Source organism: Ochotona curzoniae, unplaced genomic scaffold, assembly GCF_017591425.1.
Source record: "Ochotona curzoniae isolate NIBS_2020 unplaced genomic scaffold, NIBS_Ocur_1.0 contig_430, whole genome shotgun sequence".
NCBI lineage: Eukaryota > Metazoa > Chordata > Mammalia > Lagomorpha > Ochotonidae > Ochotona > Ochotona curzoniae.
Window position 1 is genome coordinate 22677483 of NW_024466219.1, and position 18570 is coordinate 22696052.

General features: G+C 36.2%; 1 protein-coding gene across 3 annotated transcripts in view; it reads left to right on the forward strand.

Moving 5' to 3' along the window:
- Nucleotides 1-18570, forward strand: part of KCNK2 (potassium two pore domain channel subfamily K member 2) — a 184751-nt gene that overhangs the window by 94197 nt on the left and 71984 nt on the right. For all 3 annotated transcript variants that reach the window (XM_040985309.1, XM_040985310.1, XM_040985308.1), the window contains one exon: nucleotides 7196-7313. In XM_040985309.1, the coding sequence (XP_040841243.1) occupies nucleotides 7196-7313 (118 nt within the window). The remainder of the gene's footprint in view (nucleotides 1-7195; nucleotides 7314-18570) is intronic.

An 18570-nucleotide genomic window follows, 5' to 3' on the forward strand; every position in this document is an offset into this window, starting at 1 on the left:
CTTTCCCCATTATGCAGTCATCATGCTTTTCAAAACTATCTTGCTTACATGGTTGAAGCGGCCTGATTCAGTGTTGTGCATATGTAGCTTGATCTCTTCCCTAAGGTTAGCCTGCTCTCAGGGTGACACTGGTTCCCCTGCAAGGAAAATAGGGACATCAAGATCTGTAATTGAGTCTCACAGAATCTAGGCAAGTGAATACTTACATCAACTTTGAGAAACCGTGTGCTTATGCAAATGTCAGTACAGTTAGAACTTAATCTGGTCAGCATAACAGTGTATTCTATTTAATGCCCCCCCTTTTTTATTGGAGAAGAATAAGAACATTCTTAGATGTCTAGTAAGAAAAAGCTATTGTTGGGCCCAGTGTGGTGGCCTAGTGGCTAAAATCCTTGCTTTGCATGTGCTGGGGTCTCATGTGGGCACAGATTTGTGTTCCATCTGTTCTACTTCCCTTCTGGCTGCCTGCTTGTGACCTGTGAAAGCAGGAGAAGACAGCCGAGGGTCTTGGGACCCTGTACCCAAGTAAGAGACCCGGAAGAAGCTCCTGGTTTCTCACTCCTGGCTTCAGCAATCTGAATGTGACCACTTGGAGAATGAATGAGTGGATGGAAGGTCTTTGTCTCTCTTTCTCCCTGTAAATCTGACTTTCCAATAAAAATAAATCTTTAAAAAAGAAAAAAAGAAGTTATTGTTGAATTAGTTATACATGAATCACTGGTGTAGCTGAACTATATGTATTCATGTTTTACCTGTAAGTCAGAATTTTGATCACACACACACATACACACACACACACACACACACACACACACACACACACACATTGCATGAATACTGTTACCAACGGCTGCAGGATCCTCACATAACTCATTTTTGTGCTGGTTTGTTTCAGCATATATAACTAATACGTCTGTACTTTTAATAACATAGGTGTCGTAGCATAGTTTTATGAAATCTTAATTATGATGTTAACATAGAAGGAATTAATAGGAAGCATTCAATATGTTCTGTATTATTTGGAGGAATAAGAGATCTGTTTATAGGGAAATGAAAATCAAATCAGAACTTTTGATGTCACTGGTATTTTATGATCTGTTTTGCAAACAGCCATTTCTTTAGCCTGGCCCAAGTCTGTTCAGTTTCCAGTGTCTATCCCTTTAATGAAAAAGTAACCTTTTTGTAGTATGTATCTCTACATGTGAAAGTTGCTTCTTGGCATTGGACTCATGGAAACATTTTCCTGAATGCCAGTTATTCCTTGGAATTCCAAGTCTGTGCTAGCCTCATACAATTACGAATGAGTGAGTCTTAGCAGCGTTTGGTGTTGGAGCTGAACATGGTTGCAGAAGGCCAGATGATGTTGAGACATCAGCTTTTCACAGTTCAAGAATGCAGACTTACAGTTGAACTCTGTTAACTTTGGTTCCAAAGCTGTCATTAAAGGGAAACCCAAGATTTTTAAATGCTTATCTTTCAGAGTGGTGAGGCCTCTTAGAACTCAGCTGTCTAAGGTTTTACTATGCTCTTCCTTATCAAGACTTCATCAACTTCAATCTTTAGTGTCCATTTTATGTTACAAATCAGAGCGGGAATTAGAGGGACTCCAATTTAGATGATCTGTGAGCAATGTCCCAAGTAGTCATGTTAGGATTAAATGCAGAGAATTCCATATTGTCTTTATTTTTGTAAAGATTTTTTTTGAAGATTTGTTTATTTTGAAAGGCAGTTTTACAGAGAAAAGGAGAGAGAGAGAGAAAGATTGATTTTCCATCTACTGATTTATTCCCTAGATGGCTGCAGTGACCAGAGCTGGGCTGGTCTAAAGCCAGGAACTGGAAGCTTTCTCCAGTGTCCCATGTGGGTTCAGGTGAACGAAGTCTTGGACATATTCTGCTCCTTCCTGAGGTACATTATCAGGGAATGGGATCAGAAGTGGAGCAGCTGGGACCCATATGGTGTTCAGCACCACAGACAAAGGCTTAACCTATTCTACTATGGCCCTGGGCCGTCCATATTGTCTTCAGATGTAACCTAGATAATTCAAGCATTCAGTTTATTGTCAATTCACATATCATCAGCATGACTTAATTGTTCACAAAAGTTGTTTTTAATGGAAAAGGGAGTTTTTGTTGTTTGTTTTTATCTATTAGGCATTCATATTACTTTGACTGCATAGCGTGGCATATCCAGTAGTTCTCCTGAAAGTATTTGTTAAGTGCTTTGATGGCTTGAATTGATGTTGAAATTGCAGAGAATCTTAGATGTAGGTCAGTGCTAGAAAAGGGCAGCCAGCTTCCTGTGGCTGTTGACCAACATTTTGAACAGAAATATAAATTAAGCTTACGAGAATATTCTAGAGAAGAGATACCATGGTAGATTCATTTTCACGAAGATCTGAAATACTTTGGTTTTATCTGAAGCTTCTGTTTTAATAACTATAGCTCTGTGATAACTATTTACAACCCGTACGTTGGCAACCACTAGTTTTTCTGATTCTAGTTCCGTATTTTTGAAAATTTAAATAACTTTAGGCCTTGTCCATGTGTCTGAGTAGCACTGCTCCTCTTCCTTGACAAGAAAAGGATTAATTAAAATGAGGTTGCTGTCGTGGAGGCCATATTAATCAGTTGTTGGAAGAATTATCTCGCTTTAGAAATATTGCAATTTGTTTTACTTCTGTGGTGGATTTGGAAGACCTGCCTGCTGTTTTCTCATCTGTATCACTTATCTACTGTTCCATCACTTGCCCTTTGCCAACACCATAAATATATTTGTTTTGAGTAAGTTGAAGTGTTGAAGGACTGTCTATAAAATGTGAAAATATACTTACTTTGAATGCAATAGCAATTTGTCTAAATCCTGCCCATCTTTGATTCTTCCTGGCTATCAACTAATCTGGCAGTCCTGTGACTTTGCCTGGAACGTTCATGAGCGCAGGGTTCAGTGTGGCATCCATGCTTCTTCAGCCTGAGTCTGTTCCCTCCAGAGTTACAGCATATGTCAGGGTTATCTTTAATGCTTCTTTAAGGTTCAGAAGGCTGAGGGTTTTAAGCTACATATTCTATATCTTCTGTACATATTCTATAAATTCAATAGAGTTGCCTGTTTATTATCATCTTCAAATATTTCTTAGAGATATTTTTAATTTTTAAAGTCTTATTTGTACTTTCTATTTGCTTGCCTTATAATTTATTTAGATTATGTCTGATTTTCTTGTCAGTAGTCAATATATTTTATATTAAAATACTAGAACCATTGAGGATTTTCTATAGCAAAACAGAGAATCTGCTTGTCATTTTTCTTGTCAATATTACTCTAGAAATACCTTCCAGAACAAAAAAAGAAACACAGTTCATTGAATGATGTGCAGATGAAGGGCCATTAGTTTTAAGTGAAGGTACTTTGCTTTTCCAGGTATAAGATAAAATAGAATGAACAAATGAAAAAAAAAATGTTGAGCGCTGGTTCTCAAAATTTGATCCCTGAAATACTCAGGGATTTTACAGAGTATGAGGTATTTCCTGTCTATCTTTTTAAAGTGTATTTGTTATTTACTATGATATAGATTTGTAGTTATGAGCCCACCCTATCCCCTTCCTTCCTCCCTGTTTTCTCTTCCCACATTTTCGCCAAATTATCACAATATTACAGTCCCTCAGTAACAGTTCTGAGATTATCTTTCTGCTATGCAAATGTATTGTCACATGGTACGTATAGCCAAAGGTAGAAACCCTAGGATCGTTGTACAGGTATATTTACATGTTTCAGTGGAAATGTTTTATTAGGGAATAGAGACACATACTGCATACTGCAATTTAACTTCATGTCCCAGTATGCTAATCTCTGCTATATGGTTCATCTTTGAAAATATATGTATACACTTGATTTCCTATATCTATTTATTTTATATTTTGCAGAAAGGCTGTCATAGCTTAGAGAAAATATGATATTTATCCTGTTAGTATTAGCTTATTTCACTAAGCATGATGGTCTTCATTTGGGACCATTTTGTTGCAAATGATAGGATTTTATTATTTTTTATGGCCAAGTAATATTCTATAGAGTAGATACACCATAGTTTATTTATCCATTCATCTATTAATGGGTGTCTGTATTCTTTCCAAAGCTATTATCAAATGCTGTTGTGAGTTGCTCTGCTATAAATATAAGGCATTGGGTTGCCATCTCATATGCAAGTTTCACTTTGGATATATTCCCAAGAGTCAGATAGTTGGGAAATGTGATTGATCAACTCCGAGTTGTCTGAGCACTCTCTGTACTGACTTCCATAGTGGCTGCACCAGTCTATGCTAGGGCACCCTTTTGCCCATATCCATGCCAGTTGATGTTTGTTGAAATCTGTATGTAGGCCATTCTCACTAGTTAGGTGGAATCTCAATGTGGTTTTTATTTGCAGTTCCATAATGTTTCATGTGTCTGCTAGCCATTTGAATTTCTTCTTTTAAAAATGTTTGCTTATGTCCTCACCCATTTGTTAACAGGATTTTTGTTTTGCAATTGTTGAGTGTCTGAAGCTCTTTGTAAATCCTGGATATTAGTCCCCTATCTGTTGTGTGGTGTTCAAAGATTTTCTCACATAATTTTGATTGCCTCTTCACTTTGTTGATCATTTCCTTTGCTGTACAGAAGCTTCTTAGTTTGATGTAGTTCCATTTTGAGGGGTGGGGGAATTTGGTGTCTTGTCTAAGAAGTCTTTGCCCATGCCCATGCCTTGTCTAGTGTTCCCCATGTTTCTCTCCAGTGATTTGGTGATGTCTGGGTGCAGAGTTAAGTCCTTGATCCATTTAGAGCTGATGTTTGTGCAAGGTGAAAGGTGGTGGAGTCTTGTTTCTTTCTTTTACAAGCAAGGTGTTTTCTTAAAAATGCTGACATGATTTTGTCGTTTTCATTCATCGTTTCATTAGAGCTTTTGGTGTCTATAATTTTTTAGATTCTAAACTGGTTTTGAGCTAAAAATTGTGAAAGTTTCTGGATTAAAGAATGAATAATCTATATTTGTATGTGTATGAGTATTAATTAATTATAATTTAAAATGGAAAAAGGTAATACATCTGAGAATAGCCTTGTAGATAAACATAGCTAAATAAATGGGGAATCTTATAATGTTGCTTGATGAGAAACAGTTATGTGTTCATTTTCTTTAATTGATAAATAGATGTCGCATATTTTGAAACAGTTAACGTACTTAAAACATCTAATATGTTTTAGTGGAATTTTGTTAGAGTAAAACCATAAAATTAGATGCTTCCATAAAATTTGGCTAAAAGATTATAAAGTTTTTATACAAATGTAACATGAGAGTAACTGCATGTTTTCAAAGACAAATATTGAGATAAAACCTGTCTTATCAAATATTAAAATTACCAGAAAAGTTCAGATAAATCAGCTATCCAGAACCAGTTCACTGTGTGCTATACATGTATGTGTAATTGTGCATATTAAACACAGGATAAAGGAAGCTTTTAAGTGCAAAGTTACTTATAGTCAAAGACACTGAAGTGTGAACAATTATTATTGTGTCAGTAAAGATGTGGTGTCACTGTTTAGAGGCATTGTTAGTCCATTCATAAATTATTGGGAACTAGTTCTAAATTGAAATAATCTTCTTGGATAGTGATGTACTATTCTAAGAGTTTTATAATATTCATCATTTTAATATAGAAAAATTGTTTCTAGCATTTTCTCCAGAAGAAATGTTTAGAAATGAGATAATATATACAAATATATTAATGACAGTGTGTTTTATCATAACACAAGTTTTAGACCTACATATACATTTACATATTGAAATGACTAAGTGCATATAGTGACACAGAAAAATGCATATAAAATAGCATTAAGTAAAATAAAGGATTTCATCTGTTTCATAAATCCAGCTATATAAAAGTTTTTTAAGCTACTAGGAGTAGAAATGTATAAATGGTGGTTATTTGTGGATTCTGAATTAATATGTAATTCTTATTCTCATTTTTTATACATGTGTGTTTTCCTATCCTTTTACAATGATTATTATTACTAGTGAAGTAAATAAAAGCGGCATAACTCTATTGAAATAAAACTGTTGAAGTTCTGATTTATACAATAAGACAAATCAGACAACTGCTGTAAGAGCTCATTTTAAAATAAGGTGTGAGATTGTATTTCATCAGTTGCTGTTTGCTGTAGCCAGTCTCTTGCTTGAATAGTGGTTCTATTTTCGTAGCATACTTCATGTCTTTTTACTAGTCAGCTTACTTTAAACAAGAGTTTTTCTTTTATGGCCCTTAGTTTCCATTACTACCTAATAACGTTTCTCCCAATTATAAAAGCTTTATAGACATGATAAATATTTGCCAAGTATTATTTCCAGCAGAAACATCTTCTAATTCGCATGTCTGTCTTCTACTATACATTTTCTTTTGATGTGTTCTCCTGTCTTTTGTGCTGCTGTATCTCCTCCGTTACCCTTCCAACCTCTGATGACTTAGAAACAAATGGAAATGTGATCTTTCTGTTTGTATCTTGCTATTATTCAAGATAGTCTCCAGATACCCGGGGTCCATGTTCAAGTGTTACAGATGGCCATCTATAGAACTTTGGTCATCATCATAGGATTTATAATTTATATCTATAATCTGTAGAAATTCTTTTGACTAGACCTACATAGACTGTGAGTTAAACTGAAGATGGATAATGAGAAGTCCTTGCTTTCCTCATAGGCCCTCTGTGCTCAGACACTCTGTGCTTGAAGGCAGGAGTTTAACATTTGGAATGATTTGTACTTCAAAAGCACATTTTTGTTTATGATGAAGCTGTCCTATTTACATTGTTGTTTGCAGTCTGAAACTTTAATCTGTGACCCATCTGCATTGCTTACCAGAGAATACTGTTATATTAAATATTTAATCCAAACAAGTCACTACTGTGTTGATGGATAATGATATGAATTGGTACAATATTGCAGGCTTCATGTGGGCCCCATCACTTGATATCAAATGTAAATTTCTTGTGATTTCACCATTATTAAATTCTTTAGTAAAAAATTTGCAACTGCATGGTACAGTTTAAATGGGGAAAAAGCTTGGAATTGATTCTCTTTGTATAAATGCTTGTTTCTAGGCTGTAATGTATGTGCTGTTTAATGCTTCCGTGTGGTTCATGTGCACTGATACATTTCTTTTTAAACTTGCAGCAAATAGTGGCAGCAATAAATGCAGGGATTATACCTTTAGGAAACACCTCCAATCAAATCAGTCACTGGGATTTGGCAAGTTCGTTCTTCTTTGCTGGCACTGTTATTACAACCATAGGTAGGAGACAACTTATTTTGCCTTTTAATTTTGGTATAGTATATGACATAAAATTCATCTGTTTGATGTTTTTAATAGTTGCTTAAAAACTAAACGATAGCAAGTAGATTTTGAAAAGAATGTCTGAAGGTTGGAGCAAAGGCATGATGGCAGTGAATCAGTCGCTCTTTCAGAGCCCTGAGTTCACACATGCATGAGAAAGCAGTGCCTTGATTCTTTAGGTTAATGGAGGGTGACGTCAATTTTGGCTTGAAAAAATGATTTTGAGGGTAACAGGTAGTTTAAAATTTTGCAGTGTCTTTAATGCTTTAGTGTGGCAGGAAGGAATTGAATGCAACTTTAACACTCTTTCTTGTAGTGCTTATTGGGTATCATGTTTTTCTTTTGAAATTGTAACTCGTTAGTAGATTGTGATGTGGTACAGTTTTTAATTGTGAATGTTTTACAGCTTGTTTGGTATACATTGCTTCTTTTCCAGTAAAGGAAAGTGATAATAATGAACAATGAAACATGAGAATAATGAAAAGAATGAAAACTGGAGCCTTGATATTTTGCCTTTTAATCATTGTTTATCATGTTGGAAAGGGTTGTAAAAATGAGAATTTTTTTTGGTTTTTGAGCTTGACAATGCAAATGCTGGGCACTTTGTAGGCAACAGATTGGTCCTGTAGACGTCATCTTTCTCTTGGTTTTTCAGAGTCCAAGAACTATTCAGACAATCTAAACACAGACTCCTTAATGGAAGGCATTTGTTGAGGATTGGGAAGCATTGCAGCCATCCTGCTGCTGGAATGAAGTGGGTTTAGGGCACAATTTTCAAGAAAGGAAGGGACATTTACTAATCTCAGTTGCAAAGGGATTTCAGGTGGGAGGAAAAAAAAAAACATGTACAAAAGGAAGTTATTCCTGTACACCTACAGCTAGGGTGAGATTTCCTCTCATGGGACTGATCTCTAGAGGGTAAATTTTTCATTTTTATTCTTTGATATTATTGAGATATTATGAAGCAAATAAATTTTTCATGTCAGTATTTTAAATCCTAAATGAGAGAACATGGAGCATTTATGCATGAACTCTTGCCTAGACTTTTTTATAGGAATGTTTAGTGTTTTGCTGTAATAGAAATCCATTGCAGTGCTTCTTAGCACTGGATCACTTGCCAGCGAAATAAATCCCTTAATGTGTTGACTTTTGCCTTTGTTAAGAGGTCAGAAGACTGTATTTACTCTTGCATTTGCATCAGCTGGGTCAAAAGTTGTATGGCTGTGAAAATCTGGAAGAATGGCAACCTTGATCTAGCCATAATAATAGGTTTAATTTGAGGCTTAGACATCTTGGCAGTTCCTACTCATGGAAATAACTATTTATTGTGTAAACTACTTAGAGTCTGGAAGGAAAGAGAAAAAAAAAATAACTCACAGACAGAGTGAGAATGGTTTTATCGGCCCAATGAAAACTCAGAAGTCTAAGTTATAACTCATCTTGACCACCACTCAATTATGTTGCAAGAGACTCAGTCATTATACAGACTTTCTGTTGCATCACATGTTTATAAACAGTCTCATTCTTTGAATCCCCAAATTCGGTAAGTTTAGCAGACATATACTTCCAGGCATGACAAAGAAATAAGCCATTATTACTAGTCTCACCCCAAATTATAGCCATTAAGCACAGTAGCTGATTATTTAGGTTGTTTAGGTAGCTGCCTGACAACCCAGATTTCCTACTGCTCAGTCTCAAGGTTTAGTCTTAGGGAAATTAAATCATTCTGTGTCACCTACTAGGGGACTGTTTCATCCATGGCCCTTTTCCGAGGTCAGAGTCATCTCCTCTGTCCTTGAACTGAATCATGATCTAGGGTAGGATAAACACTTTGAACTTTTTGTAAGTTTCCTTCTGAGATTCAAAATTTTGGTTCCATAAGGTTTTTAAAAATTGATGTGGATTTTAGTGTTTTTCTTTTAGCAGTTATAAAAATTTCAACCTCTAGTACTAGCTATGTTGTATTAGGTCTTTGAAAATAGAACTGGATAGAGGTATGAGAAATTGATAATATTAGCTTTTACAAAATGCCTGGTAAAGAACTGCTTCATGAAGTTAGTTGGGATGCAATTGTCCAGGATTTTTTTTCTATTCTAGCTTGTTGGTATGGTTAAAAACCAAACCCTGACCCCGACGGTTTACTGGAAATAATTCTCAACAGAAATTCACTCATACAAGATATTATATTAAAATTTGTAAAACCAGTTTTTCTTTCTGTACCTTCTGGGATTCCCATAACTCTTATATTAGCTCTCCTAATGATGTCTTTCAATTCTTGAATACATTTTTTGGCCTGATCCAACTGTGCTTCCAGTTTTTTGTTTGCTTCCCCCTGGTGACAGGAAATATCTTCCAACCTTGAAATTGTGATCCCCTGACTGTGTATGGAGAACTATACTTTAATAATAATTAAAGGGGAACTAGGTGGGGGGGGGGGTTAGGGGAGGAAAAGGGAAATCCCAGGAGCCTCTTTAACTATCATAAAATAATAATAATAATAATAATAAAGGTAAAATACAAGATAGTGTATTAAAATTTAATGTGTACTTTTAGAGAATCCCTTCACATATCTGTACACCCTTTTCAAAGTCATAGTGTTCCAAATTTTTCAGAAATTTTGTGTCACAGTTGCATAGACCGAAAAAGTTTCTTGACTCACTTCTAGTTCATTACTTGATTTCATGGTACTTCATTTAGAGTCAATTCAAGGTTTTAACAACTACCCACAAACCAAATTTGATATCATTCTGGTCCAAATCTTATCAACGTTATGGCTGAAACCTGATCAGATGTCTTCTGGGGTTTTCAACTCAGAATAAGAGCCTTGGTTCCTTGCTTGTCTAATCTATTTTTCACGAGGTTAGGAATTGGCATATTTTTGTATCTTTTCTGTATTCTCTATGCCTGAAACACAGTAGGCATTTGGTAGTTATTTTTGGGATTTAGAATGAATAAGCATTCTAAATGGCATTAATTGTAGTTTACTGGAATTTTTAAAACACTGAAATAGTAACTATGATGCAAAATTCTTAGCTTTTTCAACAACTTTCTTCATCAACTTATTTGTCAATTTCTTTATTTAACAAATTAATACTATAGCTGTGCTACTACTGAAAAGATGAAGTTCCCTGGCCTTAAGTTGTACACTGTTGAATTTGAGAGACTTGGACTCACATAGACTTTTATTGATACGATGTGTCAGAGTCCATGAGGGAAGAGAATTTAACAGAAAAGTGTAGGAATGACATTTTACGTAGATAGTTGGGTAGGTGGGTGAGAGAAGAAGGGGGCAATGGTTACCTCTCTTTCATCTGTAGGTTTTGCCCTAATTGAAACTAAAAAGAGAGTTAAGAATTTTCCACATGAGTAAATGTATAAAAGGAACTTTTCAGGCATAACAACGTTATGTGGAAGATTTGTCACCATAAGAGACAGTATGCTCCGGGTGCTACACTGTATATGCATCTGGATGATTGCCGTTGAAATGATCGATCCTCAGGATGGTGTGAGTCAGTCAACCGCAGTGGCTTGTGGTGGCTCTGTGCTGCTTCTGCATCGGTGTAACAGTGAGGGAAAGAAGGGCTGGATCACGGCTTGTGTTCTTGTCTTGGAGATAAAAGTTACATATGAAAGAGTAGGCAATAGAACTAAATGTTCTATGTTTCATATAACCAAAGGTTACAAAAAACAATAAGGGCTGCAAGAGTTGAGAAAATAGGACAGAACATGTTAACCGAAAAGAAAAGCTTACGTGGAGAAGTTGGATTTGGGCTATGCTTTGAAGTGCATATTTTGGTTTAGACAGATGAAAGGAGCAGACTTTTGTCTGTGGTGTGGCTGAGCAAAAAGAAGAGACTGGAGACTTGGCAGCTCAGCTGAGAGAGCATGTAGGCCAGTGCTGGGACTCACCCAGAGGGGATGAGAGTATTGACTGGGGTGACTGGAGTTGTTGTTTGGGGAGGAGAATAAGACTGAACTCTAAGTGATTCGATGTAAGAATCAACATGTCATGACTAATGATGACAGAGAAGGCAAAATTTTGCAGTGCAATCAGTAGAGTGTTAGTTGATCCTATTAAAAGAGTAAAACAGTGACCAAAATCTTATACACTGTCTCATTTTAGGACGCTGTATTTTAATACTCCCTTTTTAAATTATTCATTTATTCAGTCAGACCAGTAGTATGAGACGGGATGCCTCCTGGCACTCCCATTGGGGTTGAAGAGACGAATAGCGGCTGAGAACGTTAATGAATCAGACCGTGAATGATTGCAGCCAGTGCTACTATAGACACATGTGTGCAAGGACAGTGTAGGACAAGCAGCAAAGAAAGGAGTGGGAGGTGTTCTAAAGAAAGTCAAGTCAGAAATTCTCTAGAGAGTTGACATTTAAACTGAAACTTGAGGGATAAAAAGAAATCAGCTATGGAGAGGAAAGTGGAAAGATGAGTTCAGGCAGAGGGCACAGTAATGGCAAAGACCGTGAGCGAGATAGATGTCATTGTGTTCAAGGAATACAGATGAGGCTGTGCAGCCAGCCCCAGACCCCTAGACCGGGAGGAAGAGTGGCAGGAGAAATTGAGACTAGCTAGATGAGTGGGAGCCAGAGCAAGTCGTTCTCATTAGGCCAGGATCACATGCTACATCCAATGGGAAGTACTGAACAATGTAAGTGGAAGAGAGGCAGGCTGTGACTCTAGTTCTCATTTGGAGGGTCAGACTGGAAGCAGGGAAGCTGATGAGGAATGTGATATCATTGAAAAATGTATTTATTCTTGGCTCAGAGCTCCTAAAACTTAAAGTCCCGTTTCATAGATGTATCTTTTGTTAGAGCCAGCAGTGTGATTGGGGGTTTGGCGCTTTCAACACTACTCCCTGGCTTCAAGATTGGAAGGGTTTGTCCAGTTTGGAAGGCTTGGAAGGGAGCGCACTCATCAGTGGTCAGTGATCTAATCAGCTGTGTGTATGTGATAGGGCCTGCATAAAACCCCAGATAACAGAACTGGGCAGTTTTGGGGCTGGTGAATTCATGGAAGGAAGAGAGTGGCATGCCCAGGAGGGCATGAAACATGGAAGCTACATTTGCTCCTCACATCTCAGTAAACATCCTACACATCTCTGGTACTTGGCTATTACATCCTCTAATATAAACCAGTATTTTTTACATGAAAGGCTTTCCTGAGTTTTATCAATCCATCTGGAGAATTTTCCTAACCAGAGCAGGAGCATGGGAACTCTCGAGTTCGTAGCTGTTCTCGCAAACGTGTCAGCAGCCCACCATCATTCCATTTGCTGCTGGTGTCCGATATGGCATAGCTCTGTAGGACTGAGCCCTTAACCCAATAGCTCAGGGTCTCAAGGAGTTGAATTGAGCTGTGGGACATCCAAAGGGTATTGGGGAATCAGAAAACAGCAGTGGGCAAAATAGCACAAGATGGGCATTATTGTATTAACGTCTGAGACGTTTACTGGGATAAAGAAAGTAGCCATGAGGATACACAGTGGAACCCGAAGGTGAGTTTTAAAAGGTTTATAGACAGAGATAAACCCAGCTCTTACAATAGTACCATAGGACAGTTAGGGATTTAAGTTTTAAGTTATTTTTAAAACTAATAGGAAATCAGTTGAATTCTAAGAGAGGTAGTTGGGAAAAATGAAGTAATGGACAATAGTATTCTGTGTGGTCAATGAAGATTAGGATAAAATAATCAGTGATTTTCTTATCTGAGGACATCACAATAATAATTAATATAATTATATACTAATATATAGTTGTAATTAATATAATTTAATATAATTAAATACCAAAATTTTCCTGAGTGGAAAATGAACTGAACCCGAGTCAGGACTGGACTATTTTGACTGCTCAGTCTTCATGATCTCTGCAGAATGTACTTGGTTAAGGTACCGCTACTGGCTCCAGTAACTTTTAGGATCCCAGAGTCTTTCCTGGGAGTAACATTTCTCACACTCAGCAAGCACCCTTATTTTCAACTTGAATGTAGAGTTGAATTTATACAATCTCTGTTTCTTTAAAAAAAATTTTTTTTGATATCTTGTTTCCTACGTTTTGAGGCAGCCCCTAGAGTTTTCACTTTGTTTTTACTTAATTTGGGTGGAAAAGCAGTTACAACAATAACAAAAATTTTCTGTAAACCTGTATGTCCTAAAACCAGTTTGTCCTAATTAATTAGAATTGATTAGAAAAACAAAACCAAAAAATAGCACGTAAAGAATTTAATATTTGGAATAATTCTGGCAAGCAATTTTATTGAGAAAAAATTGTTTTGGAAAGAGTGTTTGAAAGTTGCAAATTATTGTGCTTGTTTTTAGCGGACAATCTAACACCTTTCTCTTAGATGTGGAAGAAAACTGAAGTTAAAAAGAAACCGTTTCTTTCCAGCTTTGTAGCTACAAAGCCCATTGATGTAGAACCAGTGGTGTAGTGGGGTTTTTTTTTTTTTTTTCTTATTGTGGGATGGAGTCAACACAGCTTTGGGTGCTGGGTGTTAACTTATTAATTAGCGAACTTCTAACTGTTGTATTTAACTTGCCTCTTAGATATTCTGAAAGAGCTGTGTGTTGGCTTTTGGTAACTCATTTTAAATAGATTCTTTCAGATAGTTATAAAAGGCAAACTATTTTGTAAGATGACTTCCAGCTCTGATTCTGTGATTTCATTGTTTTTTTATTGCTTTATTCATGTTTATCATTTTCCCAAAATATGTTATTCCAGTATTATGTAGTCCAGGGAGAGAGGTTGGAATTAAATTGTTACGGGTCTTTGATTTTCTGTTTCTCTTCTTTTTCCACTTACAATAATGCTGATAAAAATTTATCTCAAGATGTTAACTTAGGTTCTTGTCATTCAGCTTAATTGTTCTCTAAGTTAAAATGTACTTCTCAGAGGAAGATTTCTTATGAATACTAGCTGAGGTGTCAAAGTGCAAGATTACATGTCGTGGCAATAAAGCTGATTCGATGAATTAGTAATGCTATGTACTCCAAAGCAATAATGGAATAGTTTATTCATCTTCTCATTGTATGCGTTTGTACCACAAAAGGCACAGAAAGTCAAGTCAGAACACCTAGTCTTTACCATACAGTGGTGGATGAAAAGGGCTTTGGGGACGTTATGGAGCAATCTTCTCATGAGCTAAGCAGACTATTTTTGACTTTAGTTGTAGAGGAAAACAGAACAGTGTAGTTCAGATCTAACAGGAAGGGATCTGGTGATGTGTTATCACCATCACATCACGCATGCATTACGTATATTTAAGTCAGGGCTTGTTTATATTCTGACACTAAAAGCACATCTTTGGGGCAGTTTTGCATATCTTGGTAAAGTTGGTAGTCAATACTTTTATTCTCCTGAAAAACTATCACTGTTAAATGTTATGATCTTGAAACCACTGAAACAGAAGAAGTAAACAATTGTTAAGAAGTTATGGCCTAAATAATCATTTTTTGTCTTGTCTTCCCTAACCTTTGAGATTCAGTGTTGTTTGTCGTAGATTATAGATTTTATAGAGCATTTGACTGAGCACCAAATATGCAAATATTGCACTGAATATGATTAAAACTAGGTGAGATGATTATCAGAAGAATCCTTTTTAAGTATCTTAAAGGTTTCATTTAATAAGAAAGGAATGTAGTAGCATTTGTTCAGGCCTGTCTACTTCCAGCTAGTAATTATGCCACATATTTGTTTTCTTCCCAATTCTTTTTTTGTTTTTGTTTTCGAACTTACTGTTGGAAAATTGCCATTGTTATATAGTAATGTAAATACTGCATGGTGTTTACAAAAGAAGTACCTGTGCCAAATGAGATTTATGTTCAAGTGTTGCAGTTTATGTGCCCATAAAGTACAGTGCAAATGTGACCAATCCTAAGTGGAAAGAAATTTCATGTAATCAGCTCTTGGTTCAAACATAGCATTGAGGGAATAGTTATGTTAAGAACAATTGAAAGTCATAGGTCATTGTAAAAGCACATTAATGATGATCTTCAACTTCTTCCTCCCGTAACCTCATTCTTAAAATAACAAACAAGTGGCCAGATTTAACTGATGTGTCATACCTCCCCCTTCTAGTTATAGATTTCTTTTGTGGAAGATGCCAAAATAGAGTGAAATTCCCAAAGGTAAGGAGCAAGCAAATAAAAAAATGAAAGAAGCTGGATAAAGGAAAAAGAATTTTCTCTTACTATCGTCTTGCTCCTCACTGCAGCCCTTCTGGCAGTGGAAGTTTCATGTTCTCTGTGGGAATTTCCTTTGCACTCTGAGTAGTCTCCAAGGACAGCAACACTAACACAGAGTCCTCATTTTCAATCCAATCCTGATATCATCTGTCAAGAGTTGGCATAGGATCCCACAAGTTAGGGGCTCACACCTCAGATGCCAGGTGCAAACCTGAGAGTCCAGAAATCCTGACCAGTTGAGTCTAAACCAACCCCTTCCTCGGGTTGCATAGTTGCTGGAGGAGCTCAGAGGACTCAGGGAAATAGTTCGCTCATATTTACCAGTTTAGTATACAGACCACTGCAATGGATATTGCTGCACGGAGGTGTGTCGAGCAAGATACTGCTTTATGGGAAAGGGCTCAGAGCTTCCTTGCCTTCTCCATTTGTGCCACATGCCTGACACCACTGTGTTTATCAGCCTGGTTGTGGGGTGAATCACTGAACCCTTCAGTTAAGGAGTTAATATGGCACCATCATTAGGCAATATTGATTATTAATTCAATCTCTAACCCCAACCATTTGCTTGGAGAATGGGAGCTGAGCTTGAAAGGTCCAAGCTTCTAACCGTGATAATTTGATTTATTCCAAATGATAGATGATTTTAGTGATTCCTGGAGATGACTTGGTAAAACTATGCTCTAATTTTGTTTGAAGTGAAACACGAAGATTACAGACATGACCTTAACAATCTTGTGCATAATGTCCTGCTCACACTCTGCTCACTTACCTGCTTGGAATGAAACTTTTTCTCCCTATTATTATTGCTATTTTAAGTATTTATTTATTGGAAAGGCAGAATTGGGGAGGGGGAGAGAGAATGTCTTTCATGTGCTGATTTATTCCCGAAATGATAGGTGATACATTTTCATTCTTATGATGCACATTTCTCCTGGCCTAACTTAAGTTTTTCTTTAACAGGTTTTGAATGCACAAAGTTGAATCTCACATCCACAATGCTATGTTATATTTGACTAATTTCTTTACTAAATTTTTTGGTATTTTGATTTAATGGGCTAAGTAGACTGTTTTTAAGTGCTCTTTGCAAAATACAAAAATGATAATCAAAATAATGCGTACTCTCATCTTACTGTTAGCTAATTGAGCATAAAAAGTTAATTCTAGTGCCAATCTGTATTTTAAATAATTTTTAGCCTGTGTATCAGAGAGAGTATGCTAAGCTAATCTCTGGAGCAATCTACAGCTTGCTTTACATAAGAATTTATTTTGTGTTCATGATGTACATCCATGATATGCATACATATATATATATACACACATATATACATGCACGTATATACATATATATACATATATATATGTTTGCTGAATTCACATTGGGACCTCCATGGGTGGTCCTTTCCAGTTATTCCCACAGAGTTGCTGTTCTTTTGGGTGGATGGCAGAATACTTTATGCACTAGCCAATATAGGTTACAAGAGCACACATTTTGTTTTCATTCATGTGACATTGGGCAAACCAATTTCAAGAGCACGCATGGGATATCAAGGTCCTGCCATGACCTCAGAGCAGGATGTATGATGATAACCCGACTAATCACAGCAGTCTCTCTTTTAAACAAATCTACACATGGAATACCTTCTTTGAAGGTTATTTAATATTCAAACTCATGAAACATTATGATGAGAAGATACATTTTGTACTTTGTTTTTCCTATGTCTTTCTTTTACTCTGTCACTAAAAAAGACGTTTTATTTTCATATATGATCTTGAGTCCAGTTGTGTTATTGAAAAGCAGTGATGTTCCCAGTGTAACTCCCTAAAGAGTGATCTCATCAGCGAAACTCAGAAGTCAGCTCTTTGTTGGCATTTTGGCAGAGATTTTTGCATTAGTGTTATTTAAAAGTCTCATAAGTATTTAGAGTTTTATAGCAATGATCAGTTATGAGGTCAAAATCATGATGATGATAGCATTCAAACTATTTCATAAAATAAATAAAAAGACTTAGCTCATTTACTATATTGAAGCAAAACAACATAGAAGTCAGCAAACTATGACCTGTCTGCAAAATCTAGCCTGTCTCCTATGAGTATTTCATGTAGCTATTAGAACCCAGTCACACCCATTTGTTTTCCTATTGACTTTGGCTGTCTTCATGCTGTAATGGCAAAATGGAACAGTTACGACAAAGACCATATGTCCTCTAGAGCTGAAATTATTTGCTGCCTGGTCCTTTGCAGAAAAAGGTTGCCAGTTCTTGGACTAAACAAAAGAACATAAGGCAAGGACAAAGCACGAGTTTTCTAAACAGATTGGGATATCCATTCACTGTATGATTTTGACCAGCTCATTGTACTTAGTTACTTGTTTTTGTCATGTAAGTGGTCTAAGTTGGTTTTCTAATAGATGGAGAATAATAATTGTTCTTATGCATCATTGCACTGACTTACATGAGAACCCCCAATTTAACAATATCCAACAACCCAGTTCACCTAGGCAAATAAAATCAGTCAATAGAATTGACTTTTAAGAACATACTGTATTTCTTATTTCTTTAAAAGTTGAAATACGGTTTGGAGCTTAATTTCTCTGGGATGTTGGTCTTTGCATAGGTTACGTGAAAAGAGTCAACAGCATATATCAGATTCCAAAAGAGGTTCATGCTCCACAGAAAGATTTAGAACTACTTGACTGAACGGTTTTCTTTTAATTTTCAGCTGACTAAAAGTGCAATTTGCATTCAAAAATGTAGAGAAGATTTGAGAAGCATAGCAGTCATAGATATTAGTAGGCCAGGTAACTGTTTTGAGAACTATATACTGATCAGAGGTAAACCGTGTGAAAATAAATTTTCACAATTAACAAAATTCTGTCTTACTGCTCAGCTCCGAATATTATGTCAAATGTGTTTAGTTCCCCAGCTTGTATGGATTCTGAGTTGTTTTCTTTAAATATTATGTGGTATGTTGTACTTAAAAAAAAACTAGAGTGCTTCCAATTCTAAATCATGGCACTCT